Raw genomic sequence first — 23175 nt, forward strand, 5'->3', positions numbered from 1 at the left:
ATTAAAAAAATTAAGCATGTCAATGATGCATTCTAGGCCAGGGTTCATCCAAGATTTTGGACAGCACTAGTCAGAGTTCAAATGTTCTTATTCTCATATTTTTAAGTTTTAACCAGCAAATTAAAACCATCCCCAATACTTTTATGGCCAGCTTTAGCTTTGGTTTGATTGGTCTTTGTGAAATGTTGTATGATATATTCAGTAGCTTTTTAGTGAACTGTTTGGTACAGTAATGTATGTATGTCATCAATGTGTATGTAACATTTATGATAAAAAACATCTTATAAAGCAATCTGATGAAGGGCTGAGAAGAATGAATAAAGATAGAATGAATGCTCACAAGGAAAGAAGGGGGAAAGAAGGGGAATCTGAAGAAAAAATAGATATATCAACAACTAGTACATTTTTAAATACTTCTATAGTCTGCAGACAATAAGAGACTTTTAGATTAAGACTGTTAAGCTGGTCTCTTTTCCAGTTACCGCTATGAAAGAACCAACAACGGAGTAACAAGGTCCCCAGACATTTTCTGTCACTATATCAGGAACAGAATTTCCTTTCACTTTACAACACAGTGGCAGCAGGACTGCCAATTAATTGTGCACCTTTTTTTCTTAAAAGACATATTAAAGTTTTTGTAGATTGCTCTCTTCCCAAGCTATAAGAACTATGCTCCAAATGACTCCTTCATCTTTTCCCTTTTATCCAATTTCTTTGCTACATACCTGTTTGGAGCTTTTCCTGGAGGTGAAGAATGCATCACAATTCTTCCAGCGACACTTCAGAGTTTGAAAATTCGGATTTGTGTGGTCATTTAACAAATGCTGTTTCAAGTGGTCCACAACTCCAAATATAAGTGAACACCCATGCCACTGATAAACAAAATAAGCAAACAAAACTGTTAGAGGGAATGGCTGAAAGGCAGTGGAGACATTAACAATGGAACCATTTTTCTGCAGTTCATAAATGTAAGAAAGAGAAAAATTTAAAACAATTTTGAACTAGAGGAACCTTAATTAGCTTGATTTAATAAACATAGTGAGCATACCATTTTATGGTTTTACAAAGCTATGTAAAACCATAAAATGGTATGTTCATTCATTCATTTTTGTCCACCGCATCCCTTCAGAAATTTTTCTCAGCATCAACTGTGAAATAAATTGGTTTGAGATAAAAGTGGCCAACCCCAAATCATCCAAGGAGCTCCCCAGGTCTTCTGGGTCTTACAGTACCTTAATCACTATACTGCACAGCTCTGTATATCACAACTATTTTTAATCCTCCATTGACAGTGCAAGTATCAATAGGACTGAAGAAACTAAAACTGTAAAGACCATATCTATCCACATCTAGAATATATATATTTGGAAATCAGCCTTAAACAAAACACTTCATAAAAATCTCCATGTCATTCCTTCTAATAACTATGATTACACCAACCAATCAGATCACTGAAACATAATCACCCAATCTATTTGCTACATTCAAAACAAATCTCCACCCCCACACTACATACTAGGAAGAAATGTCAGTTGCTAACATTCCATTTACAACAACACAAAGATTGGAACTTCAGCCTGAAGATGGTGAATGTGATTTCGCCAAAACGTCGCATAGACATGCAAAACATTACACAGGGCAAAACCCGAACTCAGAACAATCTACATACACACACACACACACACACACACACACACACACACACACACATATATATATATATATATACATACACATATATATATATATACATACATACACACACACACACACACACACACACACACACACACACGGTCTGAAAACTATGCTTTTCTTGCCCTGACAGTGGAGGATGTGAACTAGTGAAGAGAATCCTGTTCCCAACAGCTTCCTTGCGGTACAAATGGAGGATATCTAGAGATGGGCAGGTGGCCCTCGCCATCTTTCTGAGCCCACCTCCCAAAGAATACTTAGAATGGCTGGAGTCAATATTTTCAGCCATTCTTAGACAAAGACTAAACTTAGGAGTTGAAAAACTATTTGAGATTCATCTGAAATGAACTAATTGCTTTCCGTAGTAGGTAAGGAATTTGATTCAAACTTGGCTAAGAAAGTTGATTTATAATATCTGATACCTTATGCCCAGCCTGAGTTTTAAATAAGCAAATCAATCAATGAAATTTGTTATAATTGCCCAACTTCAATTTCAACTGTTTCAACTATTTGATTTTGTTGACATTTTATCCTATTTATGTTACATTTTTGTGGGTTCAACAGGTTTCAAATATTATAAACAACTACATGAACTTCAGACTCTAGAATAGGACAGGACAGAATTCTTTATTGGCCAAGGGTGATTGGACACACAAGGAATTTGTCATTGGTGCATATGCTCTCAGTATACATAAAAAAAGATAAATTTGTCAATAATTATGAGGTACAACACTTAATGATTGTCATAGGGTTCAAATAAGCAATCAGGAAACAATCAATATTAATTATTGATTAATTATTAACCAAAGAGCAAGTGTTTTTTCTTTACCCAACAACGATAGTTCTGCATCAGGTTAAGCCGCACTGCTTGAATACTACCATCATAACAACCTGTGTAGATCTGAAAAGAGGAAAAAAAGAATTCTAGAATTAAAAGAATAAAAAGACAAACTCCAAATGCAGTAGCCACTGGTATATTTAAAACTCTACTATGATTAGAATACAGTATATATTTTCTGTACAGTACCTTATATATTTTAGTGATAAAAAACAAAATGTTGAAATTAATTCTATACACTCCTTTATCACTCACTTCATAAGGGAAACAATTAAATTAATATGTTGTATATTGAATATATGAATAATCTTTTATATGAAGATTTTTAAAAAAAATCTTGAGATATCAATAACAGCAAAACAGCTAGTGCATGTATGGACACAAAACCTATGGATGAACTGTTTTGCAAAAGAAATCAGTAGTAATGTTTAGAGAATATACATTAATATGTAACCGAAGAAAGTATTAATTGAATGAAGTCCCTCAGTTACACTATGGAGTTATTAAGTTAAGTTCTGTAACTAAACAAGTGGTTTAACAGTACAAATATCATTAAGTGTTTGAGTGGTAATACTCTGCTCCTGGGAAATCATTTTTAAATGTATTGCATGCATTGTTATCAATAGGATAACAAACTACAATGATGTCATTCAGGCTATGGAGACATTCTAAGTTAAGTATCCAGTTTAAAAAAAAAAACAGACACACATATGCCCAGAAACCTTACCTAGTTACTTAGACTGTTGGTTAAACTAGAGTTGCTGTCCTTTTCAGATTTCACTTGATTTAGTCATAGTAAATGTTAAAGTTTATTCAAAAGTTATCTGATGCTTTTCACATATTGAAAAGAGTCGGATAAAATTGTATTATTTTATCACAATTTAGTTGTTTTAATAAACTATCCAACTCGGATATTTTTTAATAAGAGCAGGCTTATAGAGACGCATATTGTCCCCAAAACAATCTAGGTCCTCATTTTACCGACCTTGTAAAGCAGGGGTCCCCAAACTTGGCAACTTTAAGATTTGTGGACTTCAACTCCCAGAATTCTCCAGCCAGCAAAGCTGGCTGGAGAATTCTGGGAGTTGAAGTCCACAAGTCTTAAAGTTGCCAAGTTTGAAGACCTCTGTTGTAAAGGATGGAAGGCTGAGTCAACCTGAGCCAGTCTGGATTGAAACAATTATACTCCTGGCATGTGAGCAGAGTTAGCATGCAATACTGCATTCTTACCACTGTGACACCATGCAGGAAAAAAGGAGTACCAAATAAATGATACTAAATACTCTCCAGATTTTCTGGACTCCCAAAGTGGAGTCTGGAATCCTGGCCATCTTGCAAGAGCAGATAAGAGTTTGGAGTCCAACACAACTGCAGGGCATTAGATTGACTTCTTCTGATCTGTGAATTTACTTATGTCTTTTGTTAGAGCCTGGCTTGAATCCAGAATCCTCCCCCTTATGCATATGGAGAAGTGGTGATGTCAGATGATTATAGTAGTTTGATGTTTTTAAATATAAGATGCAAATGCCTGTTATCTTCCTCCAGGTGACAGAAACTCCTCATGGGGTGCTCTAGTACAGAGGTCTTCAACCTTGGCAACTTTAAGACTTGTGGACTTGGAGGCTACAAGTCTTAAAGTTGCCAAGGTTGGAGACCTTTGCTCTAGTAGGTTTGAAGATATTTGGCTCTTTGGACACAGCTTATAACAAATTCATAATTCCTTCACAGTCTTATTTCCCAACCAGAGGGAACCAAGCATGAAGTAACTTGACAAACGCTATCTACAAAGCAAGCAAGAATTCTGGATAGCTATAATCATAAGAGAAAAATCCCTAATATTATGGAAAGGGAAAACAAAACGTTACCATGCTTTTATGAATGGCCATGCACATAATCATGTCCGAATGTCCTCCATAAACTTGTAAACGATCGTGAGACTTGGTGGAAAAGAGGGGGAGGGGGGAAGAAAGAAAACTTGTCAGACATGTAATAAGCTGATAAGTATATACCTAAAGATTCAGTTACAGTAAACTGCATGTGAACAATGTAAGAAAAACAAAACAACCTGCCTTTTTGTCCCACAATACTAGTTCGCTTATTTTAAATACTCATTTCCAGCCAGAAATTATCCCGGTTATCAAATAGGAAAAGTCACTGACTTATCTAAATAACCTCACATGCTTTCAGAATGTATGGCAGACAATGTAACATAACCTAGGACTTGCACCACAACATTCTTATCTCATGGCAGGTAAGTTTAGCAGGCAAAACAGACAACCCAACTTCCTAAAGAAAATTAGATCCTGAAGTCTCTGCAACTCCTACAAGACTTCTTTAAAAACCCAATTCGGACCTAAAAGAGTTGCTTCAATTTAGATCTTATGAAATATTTGAAGATGAATATATCACTTGGGATCAAAGAAAAACAAAGGATATCATTTACAAAAATAATGATCGCATTTCACTTTAAATAATATCAACTAGATGTTTACCTGCAACTCATATACTCGAACACACTTGTCTAAACAGGCTGTTACCATCACTTTCCCCAGGATATTCACAACAGTTACTGCATGGTTATGTCCCTTGTATATCCGTACCAACTCTCCAGTCTGGAACAAGATCATCAGAATAAATGGGTATGCACAGAGCATGTAAATTGACTGTTTCTATAAAATTCATATAGACACCTTCCTTTTAAGAAGAAAATCTTAAGAGGAGATTTTTCTTCTTTAATTTGCACTATTAATAAAGTGAGCATTGTAAGAAAGATAGTAACTGTCTAGCACAGTGATGGTAAACTTTTTTTCCCTTGGGTGCCGAAAGTGTGTGTGTGTGTGTGTGTGTGTGTGTGTGTGCCCACACCCATAATTCAATGCATGGGGACAGCCCCCCATCTGCATGATCTGAAGTTTCCGAACACTTTTCAAAGGTAGCCCATGTAGAGAGCATTGCAGTAGTCGAACCTCAAGGTGATGAGGGCATGAGCAACTGTGAGCAATGACTCCCTGTCTAAATAGGGCCACAACTGATGCACCAGGTGAACCTGGGCAAACGCCCTCCTCGCCACAGTCGAAAGATCATGTTCCAATGTTAGCTGTGAATCGAGGAGGATGCCCAAGTTGCGGACCCTCTCCGAAGGGGGCAATAATTCCTCCCCCCCCCCCAGGGTAATGGATGGACAGATGGAATTGTCCTTGGGAGGCAAAACCCACAGCCACTCCGTCTTGTCAGGAGCATTTGTGACCCCTGTTTCTACTGTATTTAGATGAAACAGGGCTGGTAGTATATTTTTAAATTGGCACAGCTGTCTAGTCAAATTAAAAATATAGTGCATGCAACTTTCCTAAGTCAACTAATTTTTCTATTTCTCAGAATATCTACAGTCAAGATTCAAGTTTCAGTATTAGGTGTTTTCTCTGTGAACACTTGTTTAAAATTGAATTACATTTATGTAAATGAATTATCAACACTAATTTCATAGCAAATTATTTTGTTAGAAGTGAAAGAAGTATGAAGCACTTCATATTTTATAGATTAAAATGAAATGACTTTTCAGCAACTCACATGTATGTTGTGGGCATGGACAGATTGGTCACTGGAACCACTGAAGACCAGATCATTCACAACCTTGGAAGATAAAGCCAACAGCCAGGTTGCATACAATATTTAACCAGAAATACTTCATTCCTTATCAGCTCTCATGTTTATTTGTCCCAATATAATTACAATGAATGAATCACCTCTAGAGAATGAATTTCAAAGCCAGTCTGAGCACCAGCTGCAACAGAACTGCATTAGGCTCAACCAAATTACACAGAGACCTAATCAATCAAGTTCAGCTGCATTTCAAAATTACTATTACCGTATTTTTTGGAGTATAACAGGCACCGAGTAATACAGGCACCTAGATTTTAGAGGTGGAAAACAAGGAAAAATGTATTCTGAAACCAAATGGTGTAGTAATATGTTATTTTAATAAATACCAATGTAGCAGTATACTTTTTATAAACATGCATAGTTTTTACAACCATGTACTGTACACTTTTTACAAACTTCAAACTTGACAGCTTTAAGATTAGTGGACTTCAACTCCCAAAATTTTCCCCAGAGGGCACAAATGTTATTTTTGTGAAAAACAGGCCATTTTTCACCGTTTTTTCTACAAAAATGGGGGCATTTTTGCCTTTTGCCCCTAGGAGCTGTCTGCAGTCTTCCCTAACTCTTTGTCCATCCCATTTTTGCAAATAATGGGCCCGTTTTTCGCAAAAGTGGGACATAGGGTCAGGGCTTTGGAACAGCAAAAAAAAGAGCTATATTCGGTGTATAAGACGCACTGACATTTCCACCCTCTTTTGAGGGGAGGAAGGTGTGTCTTATACTCCGAAAAATATGGTATATATTACAAGGAAGGTTTTTACATCTCCAATTGAATCAAACACTCCCTTCCTACTTGCAGTTGATATATACAAGCTGTCTCTCCTCTTACATCTCAGCAGAACTGATGAAATAGCATCAAGCAAAAAAAAAAAAAGGAGTTTCATTTACAAGTTACGAATTGTTTCAAATGGCTGCATTTCAATAAAAGAGGTGTTTTTTTGAAGTACTTGCCTTCATACAGAGAACTGTTTTGCTATGGCCTTCAAGGGTTCGGAGCAGAAGTCCATTTCGGGCATCTCGCACACTAATTGTACAATCGTAGGATCCCACAATCAATAGTCGTCGTGCCCCTTCCTGAGCTGTAGCCAGGCAGCTAATCGCCCTTGGACCATGACATTCAAAAGTCTCAAGTTGTCGGTTGTTCTGGGGGGAAAGATAATACAACCCAAACACAAGTTATGGACCCAATTATTTCCTTCCAGATCCAACAGCATTAAATTATTCTCCTTCTAATTATTTGAATGCCTTCCCACAAATTCCAGATCCCCATATATCTGGACTTGCAAAACAATGTTCTTTTTTCATTAAGAAAATAGTGTTGTTTACTTTTTATAAAGTGAATTTCTTTAAGATACACTCTCCTCCAGAGCAAATACTTTCATAATTTTAATTTTGAAAAAAAAATATTATAAAAGAAAAAATAAAAGTGTGCATGGGCTCCTTTTCCAGTAACTACTCCCCCAGGCAAATTTTAGTCTTACATCTCATTGTACTCATGCATCAATTAACCTCTAACTGTGCTTAGGTAGATCTTTCCCTTATTTTTTATGCAAGTCGAACTGAAACATTATTTATCCTTTTCATTTATCACACAATACAACAGCCTTTTTTCTGGGAGATTAGCAATGTTTACATCTCTTACACTGACCTTTATATTAAAAGTGACCACATTTCCATTTGCTAGACCGGCATAAAGGATCCTCCATCTACTGTGCAGGCAAAGCACACGGTCATCCACTTTAAACTGATCAATAAGTTCTCTTGTCTAGTAAGGAAAAAAAAATAGGATTTACTAAACTCATAGTAAATAGCCTTAAGAAGCAGCTTGAACACAAACTTTGAAAGTATAATTTAGGAAACTCTCTTGTACATTGAGAAACCTAAAGTGCTACATGTATTATAAAAGTTAAAGGAAAGTTTCATTTATGTAGCAGTTTAAGTTTCTTAACATACAAGCAAACTGTTGCTTTAGGTATAAGTCTGCTCCGGAAAAACCACTGGAAGAATGAAAAACTGAATTCTAAACATATATTTAACTCTGTACTCTTTTAAAGTCTTCTGTGTGGTCTTCTGCTCTAAACATAGAAGTAATACACATAAAATATTGCCTTAACTTTTGTAAATAAAACACAACCAAGAATTTTATCAATGCATACAAATAATGAAAGTATAAAAATAATTTGGCTTAAAAAATTGTTTAAATTGTAATTCAAGTATTATCACTTTGCATCAGTGAAAATATTTTTACTTCTGGAAGTCGCTTCACGTTTTTAGATGCTTAGAAGGTTCTTTAGATCAAAGGTCTCCAACCATGGCAACTTTAAGACTTGTGGACTTCAGCAAAACTTGTGGACCTCAGCAAAACTTGTGGATTTCAGCAAAGCTGGCTGAGGAATTCTGGGAGTTGAAGTCCACATGTCTTAAAGTTGCCAAAGTTGGAGACCTCTGCTTTAGATGCACAGAGCTGAAGAAATATCAGACTCCAAAATGTCTGGGAAGGTATACCTTCCCAGAGCCAATCCATCCCAATATTCACAATTGGCAGAGGAAGAAAGTGAATAAATTCAGAATACAGAATTACAAAAGGCAATGCATTTTCCTCCTGGTTAATTAGTTGCATCAACCCTTATCTCTACACTTACCTTGACATTATAGCAATTTATATTGTGATCACTGGAGCCAGAATAGAGTGCTGCATTTTTCCCTGTTGTCTGAATTACCAGGAGGCAGTTGACTTTGGAAATGTGCCCTTCAAAGACACCCATGCATTTCCTGTTCTATGAAAAGAAGAACGAAATGTGATCAGATTGTATTTAAATTGGGACGGATGACTTTTTAAGAGGTAGAGATCACCCTTTTTGAAAGAAAGCAAATACCATGCATGAGATTGGGGGAGGGGGTATTTTGTTTTTAGTTTTATTAAAATTATTTTGGGGCTTGCACCTCCATTTCTTTGTATTTCCCATCTCCAAAGCTGGAAGCCAGGTCACCAGTTCTTGACACTTGCAATAAAGAGGCAGCTCTTTATTGTAATTTAAGATGCATGTGCAACTATAGATATAATAGTTGGCTGATTTACAGCCAATCACCTGGCGACCATTTGAAGTTACAACAGAGCCTTCCAAAAGCTACTTATGACTCGATTTCAAAGTTACAACAGCGGCAACACCTTTCCACAGTCATAGGAACAGTTTGGGCACTTGGCAACATACTCACTTTTGCAGCCTCCCACAATCATTCAAGCATGATTTTTTAAAAAAAATGATTTTTGCCAGTTTCTGGCATTTATTTTCCAGCAAAAAGCACCCATAGAATAAAGTAGATTCACATAATAAATATAGTGTTTACTTAATAGCCTTTCCCAATTCCCCCTGCCTATGTAGTTCTAGTGCATGATATGACTGTATGTATGTTTTTTATATTGGGGTTCCTTGCTTTTAGATTTTTAAATGTACAATTGTTATCTTAGATTTTAATTATTAGATTTGTCAATATATATTGTTTTTATCATTGTGAGCCGCCCCGAGTCTGTGGAGAGGGGCGGCATACAAATCTAATAAATAATAATAATTTTTAATAAAAAGTTGTAAAATTGATCCCAATCACTTAATCACTCACCAACTGCAATAATATGATCAATTTCAGGTTCAAATGCAATTGTTAATTGAGGACTACCTCTGTAAGAAAACTGTTGACACCACTTTTTCATGAAGCAGCATGCAGATGTCTGCATAAACTTGGGAACAAGAAGTTACTTCTTTTATTGTTTTGAATTATTTTGTATTTCCATCACTGGTTTCTTTTACCAAGAGAAATGTTAAATATCATATGGCATTCACTAGATTTGATTAATAGCTCCCAAAGATTAATTTCTAAAACAGAGTTGTAATATTTTAAAGTGTCCTTTGTCTCTCCCCACAAAAATGAACATGTTTCAGCTTCAACTGAACAGATGTATTTATCTCAAGGCTGTTAAAAGTTGCTGTCTAAAATATAGACGCTCCGAGTCTACCGAGAGGGGTGGCATACAAATCTAATAAATAAATAAATCTAATAAATAAATATCGAGGGCCTACTTTTCCACCTTTTCTAATTATTCAATCATTTTAATAGCCTCGAAACTTTCTTTGGGTCAAAGAGGTCACAATCCAGCCGCAACATCTTCAGCAGGTCTACTTACCACTAAGTTATATGCACGGACAGTTTTGTCTGCTGAGCAGGTATACAACATATTTCCAAAAATCTGAATGGCATTCACTGAAGCTGAATGCCCCTCAAATATCCCTTCTGTGGGTTCCTCATCTTCACCTGGCTCTGAAGACACTTCTGGCAAATGTAAATCAAAGTTTACAATTAAACATTTTGTTCATATGAGTACATTTGATCTTCTATACTTTGGGGAATGGTTAATGGTTCTACTTTGCCTTCCCACCCAACCATTTCTTCTTCATCGTACCCATTACAGCAAGGGGTCCCCAAACTTGGCAAGTTTAAGACTTATGGACTTCAACTCCCAGAATTCTCCAGACAGCATAGCTGGAGTTGAAGTCTGCAAGTCTTAAAGTTGGCAAGTTTTGCCGTCCACACCCTTTCTTCAACATGTGCAAAGGCTGCTAGGTTTCCATGACGCTTCTCCCAACCCACAATAATCTTCCAAGGTCTGATCACTCTCCCTTATCTGCCCTATCTAACCCTTCCGCTGAGCAACAAATCAAGGTTGTTTCAATCCTGTTAATTGAAGGAGTTGAGAAAAAGAACTATACTGCAATTTTGTCAATGAAAAAATACAGTATAAAAAGAGTTAACAACTTTATTACATACAATCTAGAACCATACAGAAACTTGCTGAAACCACAGGAAAATACAGTGGTACCTCGTGATACAAACCCCTCGCCATACGAACAATTCGAGATACGAACCCGGGGTTCGGAAATTTTTTGCCTCTTCTTCCGAACTTTTTCCATCTTACGAACCCGCAGCATGAATGCCAAACCCGGAAGTTCGGCAAAAGTTCGGGTTCGGGTGGCCACCGAGAAGCCCCGCCGCCCGGCTGTCACCTTTTGAAACAGCTGGGGGGCTTCTTGGCGTCCTCCTGAACCCGAACACCAAACCCGAACTTTTGCCGAACTTCCAGGTTCGGTGTTTGGGAGGTCGCCGAGAAGCCCCGCCGCCCGGCTGTCGCCTTTCAAAAGGTGACAGCCAGGCAGCGGAGCTTCTCGGTGGCCACCCGAACCCGAACTTTTGCCGAACTTCCGGGTTCGGCGTTCGTGCGGCGGGCTCGTAAGATGGCAAAAATTCAGAAGAAGAGGCAAAAAATTTCTGAACCCTGGGTTCGTATCTTGAATTGTTCGTATGGCGAGGGGTTCGTATCACGAGGTACCACTGTAGGGCGGTCGGGAGGCTGGAAAGGAGGTGGGAATTCCCCACCTCCTTTCCAGCCTCCCGACCGGACAGCTCCGCGGCTCTTTTAAAAAGCTAACAGCCGGGCGGCGGGGTTTCTCGGCGGCCTCCCGAATGCCGAACCCGGAAGTTCGGCAAAAGTTCGGGTTTGGTGTTCGGGTTCGGGAGGACGCCAAGAAGCCCCCCGGCTGTTTCAAAAGGTGACAGCCGGGTGGCGGGGTTTCTTGGTGGCCACCCGAACCCGAACTTTTGCCGAACTTCCGGGTTCGGCATTGGGAGAATGCTGAGAAGCACCCGGCTGTTTCAAAAGGTGACAGCCGGGCGGTGGTGGGTTTTTTTCTTGCACGCATTAATTCGTTTTACATTGTTTCCTATGGGAAACAATGTTTCATCTTACGAACATTTCACCTTACGAACCACCTTCTGGCACCAATTAAGTTCGTAAGACGAGGTATTACTGTATTAAGTATGAGGGGGAACAGAAATGGAAATTGACTGCATTGCCAGAAGAGTGAAACTAACATTCTCCAAATGCATTTAAACATGTGTTACAAATAAGCATAGCATCAAAAGTATTAGCTTTGAACAACATTTTGTCATCTAGTCGAGAAGATTATATTAAAACTCTTCAAAAGTTTACTGTCAGAAATTGATTCCAAATGATTACATTCCTTGAGTCAAAATTTATCTCAAAGTAGCCTTCTTCATACAGGGTTGATAAAAAAAATACAGAAAGAAATAATAAATAATTTACTGGCTAGAAGAAAGAAATAAAATTTAATTTTCACCAAACAGATCAAAGGACAAGCAAGAGATATTAAGTCTCAGAAAAAATAATAGCCTGGATATTTTGGAAATTTCATAATATTTTTAAGTGCATAATTACAGCAGTACGAAGCAACTGAATTCCAAAGAACTTCTTCATCTTTCCTCCAAAAGATCTAATACTTATTTTGCTGTTAAGAAAACCAATATGCAGACAGATGTACCTGATGGGGTTTTTGATCCTCGTAATGACGACAAAGGTGTTTGAGTCTCAGCCACACTATAGAAGAAAGAAAATGCCACTGGTAATTTAAGTACTTTGGAAAAAAACCAAAACATCTTTACAAACCCAATACTACATTAGAATCAGGGGTGAAAAGTCCATGAAGGGCTACCAAAATTTTTACTACCACACTGTGGACGTGGCTTATGCAGGACAACCTGCATTTTCTTTCAACATCTTTCAGTGCAAACTGGGTGCTCTGGGGTGGAGCTCCATTTTCGCTACCCCATTGCATTCCCCCCCCCTAATCCGGGCAGTAGACCACCCCTGGGTGAAATGCTATTGGTTCAGGTGTACTGGTAGCGGCAGATGCCTGTGTTTTGGAGAACTGGTAGCGATGGCAGTACGAGGCTCTGTCCACCCACCACCCTTTAATTTCATTTTTAACCTTCTGCGCATGCGCAAAGCCTTCTGAGTGCACCCTTGTGAACCATAGGGAAGGTAAGTAGATTGAAACCGCTGATTAGAATCTTCCTGGAAAAATATTCTATGAAAAAGCAGCAAGTTGTACATAAACTACAAAGAAACTTTTCTCAAACTTTATATGGAATAGGATTTTTGTCATAAATGGATTGCTGAATATGGTTCCTTACGTCAAATTTAGTATAATAGTTTGCTAAACCATTTCTCAACTAAAGGATTCCTGAATATTCCTTTTGAATTCCTAAAGGATTTCTAAGTATTAAGAACACCAATTATACCACCCTTAAGAATCCATAAACTCTAATATTCTACTAGCCATGCAGTCAGCAATCATTATACATATAGTTTGCCGGCTTACCTTCTACCAATGTTATCCTTATAGTTTACTCCAATCTCACTAGTGGAGCTCACTTCATCGTAGCCTGACCGAGATGATTCTCTCAACAGTTTATCTGTGGAACTGAAGATATTTCTCTTAGAAGGGCTGTCTGGTTTCTCACTTTCCGATTCCGATGAGTTTATGGCCACCACTTCCAGAGGAGATTTAGGGAGTTCCACAAATTCAAGAGATGCGTCACTGTCATTCTCCTCCTTCTTCCTGTTTCTTTCCTGAGCAGCCACACCATCCTTTGGTTTTGGAGGAGTGGATGTTGTTACTTTTTCCCCCTTGGGTATCTTTACAGTCTTTATTTTTCTAATTGGTTTTGAATCACTCACGTCCTGTTCTGTATCACTGTTATCAGGAACACGCACTGCTGCTCGGAGTGCTTTCTTTTTTTTTAACTTTTTCTTCTTCTTGCTTATTTTGAATTCCATGGTGACCATAGTAGAGATGGCCGTCTGCTCGGGTTGCTCAGTTGACTGCTTATTATTTTCATTTGCAGCAAGTTTGGAAGTCAATGACTGACTTTCAAATGAACGAGTGCATGGTTCAGATATGGTATTGCCTGCTGGAGTTATCCTGCCTGGGGTTTTCACTGAAGATACGGATCCTGAATTAGTAGGGGAAGAATGGCCAGATAAACTTGTCCCCATCATATTTGGAATAGATTTCTGAATATTTTGATTTGCTTTTTGGAAATCAATAAGTTCCAGCAATGACATACTAGCAGTAATAACTGGGTACAGTGAAGACTGTTGACTTGTATTTCCTGAAGAAAGAAGATGGAATATTCCTTTTCACCTATATGTACAATGTACTGTTATACAAAGTGAACTTTATTATATATGACTTTTTGTGACAAATCAATAATCAATTCAAGCAATCAAGATATCATTTCATAGTCTGAGCCTAATATTAAATGGGCTCCCACTCCTGTAAATAGGGTTGAGGCAAGTCATTTTCTCCTGTCATGACTTCTGCATCTATACAATATAGATAACAATGAAAACTTTTGAAAGATTGTTCTCAAGTTATATGTGGTAAGTCAATTGAAACTTGAACTTAGCTAAAATTGGGATAGAAATAAGCCATAATTAAGCTTGGGAAGCCACAACCTTACTACAATATTGAAAGGTATCCAAGCTATTTGTGAAATTCTCAGGAAGAAGACATATCAATGCAATACCAACCTATGAGTGAATTGGGCTAAAACACGTTTATTTAATGAAGTATTCAAATAAATAGTATCCCTAAGGGGGGGAGGGAGAATTATTTCTATTAAATAATTGGGAATTATTCTCTCCTTCAGTCACAAGCTGAGTCATTAGTGAAAAGTCACGGACTGGTTAGAGTGACACAATTATTGTCACGAATTTACTTCTTTACCACTTCTGCATACCGGATATGCTGAACTCACTAAAAATTAGACTTGTTCACTAAGCAGCCCAGCAGGAGAGGAGGATCCATATGGCTCAGTTTTCATCCAAAATTAAGACTCCGTAATCACAATGAGAGAGGGAGGGAGGGAGAGAGAGGCAGAGATCAATTTATCTTTAATATACAGTAAACCAACATACTATCCTGCAAGTGAAGTTCTGCTTGTGGGGAACATGAAGTACTCTGTTCAGGAACCTTCATGCAGTCTTCTGTAAACTTTGGAGAAATAGCTTCTTGCTTGATTTGTATGGATGAATCGGGGACTGTGATGGTGGCAACGTCACCAACAGTCTGGAATGTAGGTTCAGCCATTTCTTGGACAGGGGCTGCAAAAGGAGGAGGGATTGGCGTGGAGGTAGGTGGGACAGCGTCCAGAAGAGGAGTAAAAAGACCTGCATTAGCAGTAGCATCCTGTGTCAAATGGAGCTTGCCAAGGCTTTTTTCACTTGAGTTGCTGTGATGTGGCTGTTGCAATTGCAATTGTTCCGAAGGCTCATAAGTTTCTAAGAAAGGAGCAACATATTTCACATTAAAATATTTTTTTTAAAAAAATAAAGAATATTATGTGGCACAAGTTCTGCCTTGTTGTTTTCCAAACTCACTAGTACTCACAGGGTTACCTAGTTTGGGTAAACATCTGTAAGAAAAGAAAGAACAAAGCTCAGAGAGCACCAAGGATCCTGAGCTACAAATATTCTCCTTTATTGGTTTCCAGACTCTGCATACACCTGGCTTGTTCAGGAAACACATTCCCCACCTGCTTCTTTTTACCTTATAATTCACATAAAAGCTGAGAGTCCATTTTTTTCTATGCAGCTTTCTTCTTTTAAACATCTACAGAACTTAAAGTATCCATCTGCCACTAATTGTAAATAAAATATGGAACCTGCCCCCCCAATATGTGACCATCAACACCAAATATATTTAAAAGTATATCCCTTGGTGTCATTTCTTATTCAATATTTTTCCCACTTTTTTAATTAAGAAGAAATAAACGAGAAGCTGAAAAGCACCAGGGGTAAAATATAGCATTTATTTGCAAAGGTGTTTCTGGGTCCTGGATAGAAAAGATTGAAAATACTCACTAATAAAATAATTCATAGTACACGATGACTATCAGTTCAAGAGCATATAGGAGCAGAGCAACTGAGGTTCACATAATGTTCATCAAATGTTTCTTTTTTAAAATAATAATAGATTTGTTGTCAATCAGAAAATGCAACCAGATGACTAATAGGGGTGAAACTATGAAGCATCTCAGTGAATTTTATCAATCAGAGAACAATATGGATGGAAACAAGACATGTGTGAAGTGGATAGTCCTGGCAGATTTTCAGGTGATCATCAACACACAATGAAAAACTGCAATGAAAAGAAGCAAAAATTCTGAAGAAGTTAGAGTGGACCTTCCACTATACTCTAATGAAGCAGCTTGGCTTCCTATTTCAATTAAACCACATTCAATTAAACCTCAGTATAATACACTTTGAAGATCATATTACTGAATGAATTCCAAAATCCTACCCTGTCTCTTGATACTGACCCAAATAAAACCTGGCTACTAATTACATTATGTATATCAAGAAATAACAAAGCATTTCAGAGAGGTGTCAAATGAGACCAAAAGCAATATTAGGACATCTGTAAAGACATTGAAGACGGAAATAGACGTAGAAAAACAAAAAAGGTTTTCAAAATGATCTCTGAACTCAAAAAGTGTTGCAAACTTGAAATGCTATTCACAATCACCAATTGTGATGATTTGAACAAGCTAAAAATGGAAGGAATGAAATTCTGTACTGAAAAAAAATCTGTACTGTTCTGAAAAATGTAAGAAATGAACATCTGTACTGCAGAGATGTCAACAACCAAGATACCATAAAAAATATTCCCTATTGATAAAACCCACAATATTAAAAGATGAAATTACATCAGCGCTACAGTGGTTAGGCTATAAGAATTGATGGAACATCTACGAAAATATGGCAAGTTAAAGATGGAGAATCTGTAAAAGTTCTAACCAAATTATATCAACAAATCAAGAGAACAGCAAAATGACCAAAATATTTCAAAAGTAAATCTACATAGCAATGCCAATGAAAGAAGGCTTAACGGTATGTGCAATCTACAGCATATACCCTTAATTTCACATCGTAGCAAAATAATGCTTAGGATGGCCCCACATAGAAAAGAAGATAACAGAAGATGGATTTAGAAATTTAAGTACAGTAATACCTCGTCTTACGAACTTAGTTGGTTCCGGAAGTAGGTTCGTAAGGTGAAAAGTTCGTAAGATGAAACATTGTTTCCCATAGGAAACAATGTAAAAGCGATTAATGCGTGCAAAAAGAAAAAAAAATCACAAAATGGCGCTCCACTGGGCGCCGCCGTCCGGCTGTCACCTTTTAAAACAGCCAGGGGGCTTCTCGGCGTTCTCCGAACCCAAACCCAAACCCAAAGAGGCCGCCGAGAAGCGCTGCCGTCTAGCTGTTACGTTCTGAAACAGCCGGGGGGCTTCTCGGTGTTCTCCCGAACGCCGAGCCCGGAAGTTCGGGTTCGGGTTCCGGAAGTCGCCGAGAAGCGCCCGGCTGTTTCAGAAGGTGACGTCAAAGCTCTGCCCATGGAATTCCCTATTGGGATTCCCCATCTCCTTTCCAGGCTCCAGATCGGCCGAAAACGTCGCCACCGATCGCAAAAACGGCGCTCCACCAAGCAGCGCCGCCCAGCTTCTGAAACAGCCGGGCGCTTCTCGGTGGCCTCCGGAACCCGAACCCGAACTTCCAGGTTCAGCGTTCAGAAGAACGCCGAGAAGCCTCCCTGCTGTTTCAGAAGGTGACAGCTGGGCGACGGTGCTTCTCGTCGGCCTCCCAAACCCGAAAAGTTCGGGTTCGGGAGAACGCCGAGAAGCCCCCCGGCTGTTTTAAAAGGTGACAGCCAGGCGGTGGCGCCCAGTGGAGCGCCATTTTGCGATCTGCGGTGGGTTCGTAAGCCGAAAAAAGTTTGTAAGAAGAGGCAAAAAATTTCCGAACCCCAGGTTCGTATCACGAGGGGTTCATATCACGAGGTACCACTGTAATTGAGAAAACCAAAGAATCCCCCAAATAGGTACTTTGCTGACTACAGGAAAGACTTTTGATTGCAGTGATCCTATTGAGCTGTCAAATCTACTTAGGAAACTGGGAATCCAGAGACCATCTCACTGTATCCTGTTTTTTTATACCAGACCAAATACCAAGATCCAGATAGAACATAGCTCCAATTCAGCCAAGTTACCTTGTAACCCTTGTAGGATCTGAATCCTCTGAGCCCTCAGGGATCCCATTTCTACTGATATCTATAAAATAAAAGATATTTAAATAAGGACCAGCAAATAACATCTTTCTGAAATTGGAGGGAAACCAAAGCAAATAGATTCCAACTTATGCAATACCTGCTGTTTTAATACAAGTAATCGCTGGACTTCAATATAAGCTGCTTGCAGAGCTGCTCGAGCCTGCAGGAGGCTTTCATCTAGGCATGGTAACGATTTGCTTAATTCTTCCTCTCTCAGGGAAATAACCAACAACTGATCCACCTGAGAACGCTCTGAAAAAGAAAATGTTGGGAAACATAATGGAGGCACGTGTCATTTGGGAAAAGATGTTAAAAATGATTGTGTATATCAGCTGTCTGAGCTCCATCTAAACCTTACCCAAACACCTTTCTCTTATGCATTCTGCAGTGCAAGTACAGGTAGTCCTCAACATACGACTGCAATTAAGCCCAAAATTTATGTTGCTAAAGGAGAAATTTTGAGTTTTGGCCCTATTTACGACTTTTCTCATCACATTGGTTAAGTGAATTGATGCCGTTTCTTAAATTAGACACACGGTTGTTAATTGAATATGGTTTTCCCCATCGACTTTGCTTGTCAGGAGGTCGCAAAATGGGATCACACGACCCTGTGACACTGCAACAGTCATAAATGTGAGTCAGTTGCCAAGAACCCAAATGTAAATCACATGACCATGGGGATGCTGCAGTGGTCATAAGTGTGAAAAATGGCCATAGGTCACCTTTTTTTTCAGTATAACTTCAAACAGTCACTAAATAAACTGTTGTAAGTTGAGGACTGACTGTATGCGTATTAGCTTACTGAAATCATGAAGGATCATGAAGACAATTTTTCTTTCCATCTATCTATCTGTCTGTCTGTCTCTCTATTTCTCTACCTACCTACCTACCTAGATAATTATATGCCACCCAACTCCAGCAGGACTCTGGGTGCCTCACAATAATCACAATAACTAATAATAATATAAAATGTGGCACAAAAAAAACAGGAAATGACATAAAATACATAACCTTAAAAACCATGCGTTCACTCACGTTATTCCTAATCCCTGGCCTACAGGAAAAGCCAGGTCTTAACGGCTTTCCGGAAGATCAGTAGGGTAGGAATGATACAGATCTCTGGAGGCAGTTGATTCCAAAGGGTTGGAGACACTACAAAGAAGGCCCTTCCCTGCGGCCCCGCCAGCCAACATTGTTTGGCAGTTGGACTCAGAGAAGGCCGACCCTGTGGGCCCTTATTGGCCGTTGAGAGGTATGAAACAGAAGGCGGTCCTGTAAACATAGCCCTGAACCATGTGATAACCAATTAAACTTCTGTCTCCCTAGGGAATACCGTTATTACTATATACAGAACTCCTAAAATATAAATTTAAGGCAATAATGTGATGTTAACTTGAGTGCAATCACCCACCTTTTTTTCCTTTGATCTTCCTTCGTTTAGTCTTCCTTTCTAAACTTGGGATTTCAGGACAGGAGCCCTCCTTGAAATTAAAAGATTAACATTTCTTGTTAGCTAAGTCATGGTACTTTAAGGATTTACACATAATCTTCAGAACTAACAGCAATTCTTTTCAATGAGAATTATTTCAAGTGAAATAATTAAACCACTGAACTTATTGAGGCAAACCTTTTTATTATTGTGGACCTCAGTTTGATCCACAGGCAATCCTCATCTAATGAAACAGATGTAACCAAGACTTTGCATTGATTTTTCATTACAGTACTGATACCCTCCCTAGCAAGAACTTAAGACAAACTTTAGTTTGAAAGTGATAAATGTCAGGATAATATTTTCATGACCTATTAAGCACCCACATAGCAAAAGGATAAATATCCAGTGTGCCCCAGCTTTTACAACCTGGATTTCAACGCCTACGGTCTGTCATTCAACGTGGTAATTGAGTGCGCTTATTGGGGAATTGGGGAAGGTAAAACTGAATACTATTATGAGATTGGGAAAGGTTGCTTTAATAGTAACTGTCCTGGTTAGAAGTCTCTAAAGAAACATGCTGAGGGGGGATTTCTATATTAAATGACCTAAAATGGTCATCTAACATCAAAAAGGACAACAAAAAATGTTCTTTCTCCACCAACTCAGGAAGCTCAAACTGCCCAAGGAGCTGCTGATACAGTTCTACAGAGGAATCATTGAGTCTGTCATCTGCACCTCTATAACTGTCTGGTTTGGTTCTGCAACCCAACAAGACCAACACAGACTTCAGAGGATAATCAGAGTTGCAGAAAAAACAATTGCTGCCAACGTTCCTTCCATTGAGGACCTATATACTGCACAAGCCAAAAAGAGGGCTGTGAAAATATTTACAGACCCCCTCGCATCCTGGACATAAACTGTTTCAACTCCTACCCTCAAAATATTGCTATAGAGCACCACACACCAAGACAACTAGACCCAATAACAGTTTTTCCCCAAATGCCATCATTCTGGTAAACAAATAATTCCCTCAACACTGTTAAACTATTTACTAAGTCTGCACTACTATTACTACTAATTATTTCTCAACATTCCTATCACCCATCTCCTCCCACTTATGACTGTATGACTATAACTTGTTGCTTGTATCCTTAAAAGTTGTATTAATATTGTTTCTTCATTGCTTATTTGACCCCTATGGCAATCATTAAGTGTTGTACCTCATGATTCTTGACAAATGTATCTTTTTCTTTTATGTACACTGAGAGCATATGCACCAAAGACAAATTCCTTGTGTGTCCGATCACACTTGGCCAATAAAGAATTCTATTCTGTTTTATTCTATGACAATCATTAAGTGTTGTACCTCAAAGACAAATTCCTTGTGTGTCCGATCACACTTGGCCAATAAAGAATTCTATTCTGTTCTATTCTATGACAATCATTAAGTGTTGTGCCTCATGATTCTTGACAAATGTATCTTTTTCTTTTATGTACACTGAGAGCATATGCACCAAAGACAAATTCCCTGTGTGTCCGATCACACTTGGCCAATAAAGAATTCTATTCTGTTCTATTCTATGACAAATCATTAAGTGTTGTGCCTCATGATTCTTGACAAATGTATCTTTTTCTTTTATGTACACTGACAGCATATGCACCAAAGACAAATTCCTTGTATGTCCGATCACACTTGGCCAATAAAGAATTCTATTCTGTTTTATTCTATGACAATCATTAAGTGTTGTACCTCATGATTCTTGACAAATGTATCTTTTTCTTTTATGTACACTGAGAGCATATACACCAAAGACAAATTCCTTGTGTGTCCGATCACACTTGGCCAATAAAGAATTCTATTCTGTTCTATTCTATTCTGGCTTATGGGATTTTTTGACATGCAGATTCATGAATTCAACGGCCGCAAATAAAATGAAATCACGTCTAATAGCATAGAACTTACTCCTGATGCTCTTCTTTTCTTTCCCATTCCCTGGCTATCATTCTGCTCATTGCTTGATGTATAGCTGCTATCAGTAGCTGCATCCAGAGCACTGATGTCTGCAAGGCCCGAAACCAGGGTGGAATGTTCTTCCGCACTCTCCAATGTTCCTTTGTTTTCGGATGGATGAACGGTATAGTCAAGGCTTGTACTAAAGATTGCGACATTTGGGGTAGAATGGAGACTAAGTTTTCTTTCACTTGAAATTAAATCAGTTCTGTCGCTCTTGAATGGGGAGGAAGGAAGAGAAGAGAACTCCTGTTTCACGGTAACCGCAGTATCTTCTAACGTCTGAATTCTGCATGTTATATCCTCAGAATTGGCAACTGAGCCAGATTTTTTCAGGTTGTCTTCTTTACTTGTGCCTTGATTAGTGAACAAATTGTAAATGGAGGCTGCCTTATCGACAGCCACGCTGCTTTCCGAGAGGCTACGTTTCCTAACTGTTCCTGGGGAATCTATAGATATCCCTTCCCACTGGAATCCTTCAAGACTGGGGAGGTCGATGTCTTCATCCAACTCAAGGTCTTCGTGTTCATTCTGGATGAGTGGAACCATCTCAATGCCAAACCTTAAAACACAACCGTGAAACATCTATGAGTTAAACTTTTTTTTTAAAAAAAAGACACAACCACTTCTTTCAGGTAGGTAATTTGTCTGCTACCAAAAGCTAAGGAGAGCTTAGCGAAGGAAATTCCTGGTTGCAAGGCTAGACTGTGGAATTAGAAAGGCACTCTAGAAGAAGTCAAAGGCAATCTACTTCCTACTGTTGTTCAGAAAACCATATGATGTGTTCATGAAGCTATACAGTGATACCTTGTCTTACAAATGCCTTGTCATACAAACTTTTCGAGATACAAACCTGGGGTTTAAGATTTTTTTGCCTCTTCTTACAAACTATTTTCACCTTACAAACCCACCGCCGCCACTGGGATGCCCCGCCTCCGGACTTCTGTTGCCAGCGAAGCACCCATTTTTGCGCTGCTGGGATTTCCCTGAGGCTCCCCTCCATGGGAAACACCACCTCCAGACTTCTGTGTTTTTGTAATGCTGCAGGGGAATCCCAGCAGCGCAAAAACTGGCGCTTCACTGGCAACGGAAGTCTGGTGGTGGGGTTTCCCAGCGAGGGGAGCCTCAGTGAAATCGCAGCATCACAAAAACACAGAGGTCCAGAGGTGGGGTTTCCCATGGAGGGGAGCCTCAGGGGAATCCCAGCAGCGCAAAATCGGGCACTTCGGCTGGCAAAAGGGGTGAATTTTGGGCTTGCACGCATTAATCGCTTTTCCATTGATTCCTATGGGAAACATTGTTTCATCTTACAAACTTTTCACCTTAAGAACCTCATCCCAGAACCAATTAAGTTTGTAAGACAAGGTATCACTGTATAAGGAATATAGCTGGATTTTAAGGAATCTTTAAATTTAAATTTTATCTATAAATACTTCAGCAACATGACTGGATTTCTCTAACTAATGGAGCTCAATTATTTTATCTTAAAAAAAAAAACATTAACTGGACTTACCAT

The 23175-nt window shown here is 38.7% G+C and overlaps 1 protein-coding gene across 1 annotated transcript in view; it reads right to left on the minus strand.

Annotated features, from left to right (window-relative positions):
* The window catches only part of ZNF106 (zinc finger protein 106), a 48150-nt gene that overhangs the window by 3504 nt on the left and 21471 nt on the right, over window positions 1–23175 (minus strand). The window contains exons 6-21 of the mRNA XM_070757738.1: window positions 21612–22221; window positions 19628–19697; window positions 18314–18468; window positions 18157–18217; window positions 15024–15386; window positions 13423–14215; window positions 12583–12638; window positions 10374–10519; window positions 8836–8970; window positions 7842–7958; window positions 7145–7336; window positions 6101–6163; window positions 5026–5145; window positions 4399–4470; window positions 2525–2596; window positions 726–872 (exon numbers count right to left, since the gene is read on the minus strand). Of these exons, the coding sequence (XP_070613839.1) occupies window positions 726–872; window positions 2525–2596; window positions 4399–4470; window positions 5026–5145; window positions 6101–6163; window positions 7145–7336; window positions 7842–7958; window positions 8836–8970; window positions 10374–10519; window positions 12583–12638; window positions 13423–14215; window positions 15024–15386; window positions 18157–18217; window positions 18314–18468; window positions 19628–19697; window positions 21612–22221 (3172 nt within the window). The remainder of the gene's footprint in view (window positions 1–725; window positions 873–2524; window positions 2597–4398; window positions 4471–5025; window positions 5146–6100; window positions 6164–7144; window positions 7337–7841; window positions 7959–8835; window positions 8971–10373; window positions 10520–12582; window positions 12639–13422; window positions 14216–15023; window positions 15387–18156; window positions 18218–18313; window positions 18469–19627; window positions 19698–21611; window positions 22222–23175) is intronic.

This window comes from Erythrolamprus reginae, chromosome 1, assembly GCF_031021105.1.
Source record: "Erythrolamprus reginae isolate rEryReg1 chromosome 1, rEryReg1.hap1, whole genome shotgun sequence".
NCBI lineage: Eukaryota > Metazoa > Chordata > Lepidosauria > Squamata > Dipsadidae > Erythrolamprus > Erythrolamprus reginae.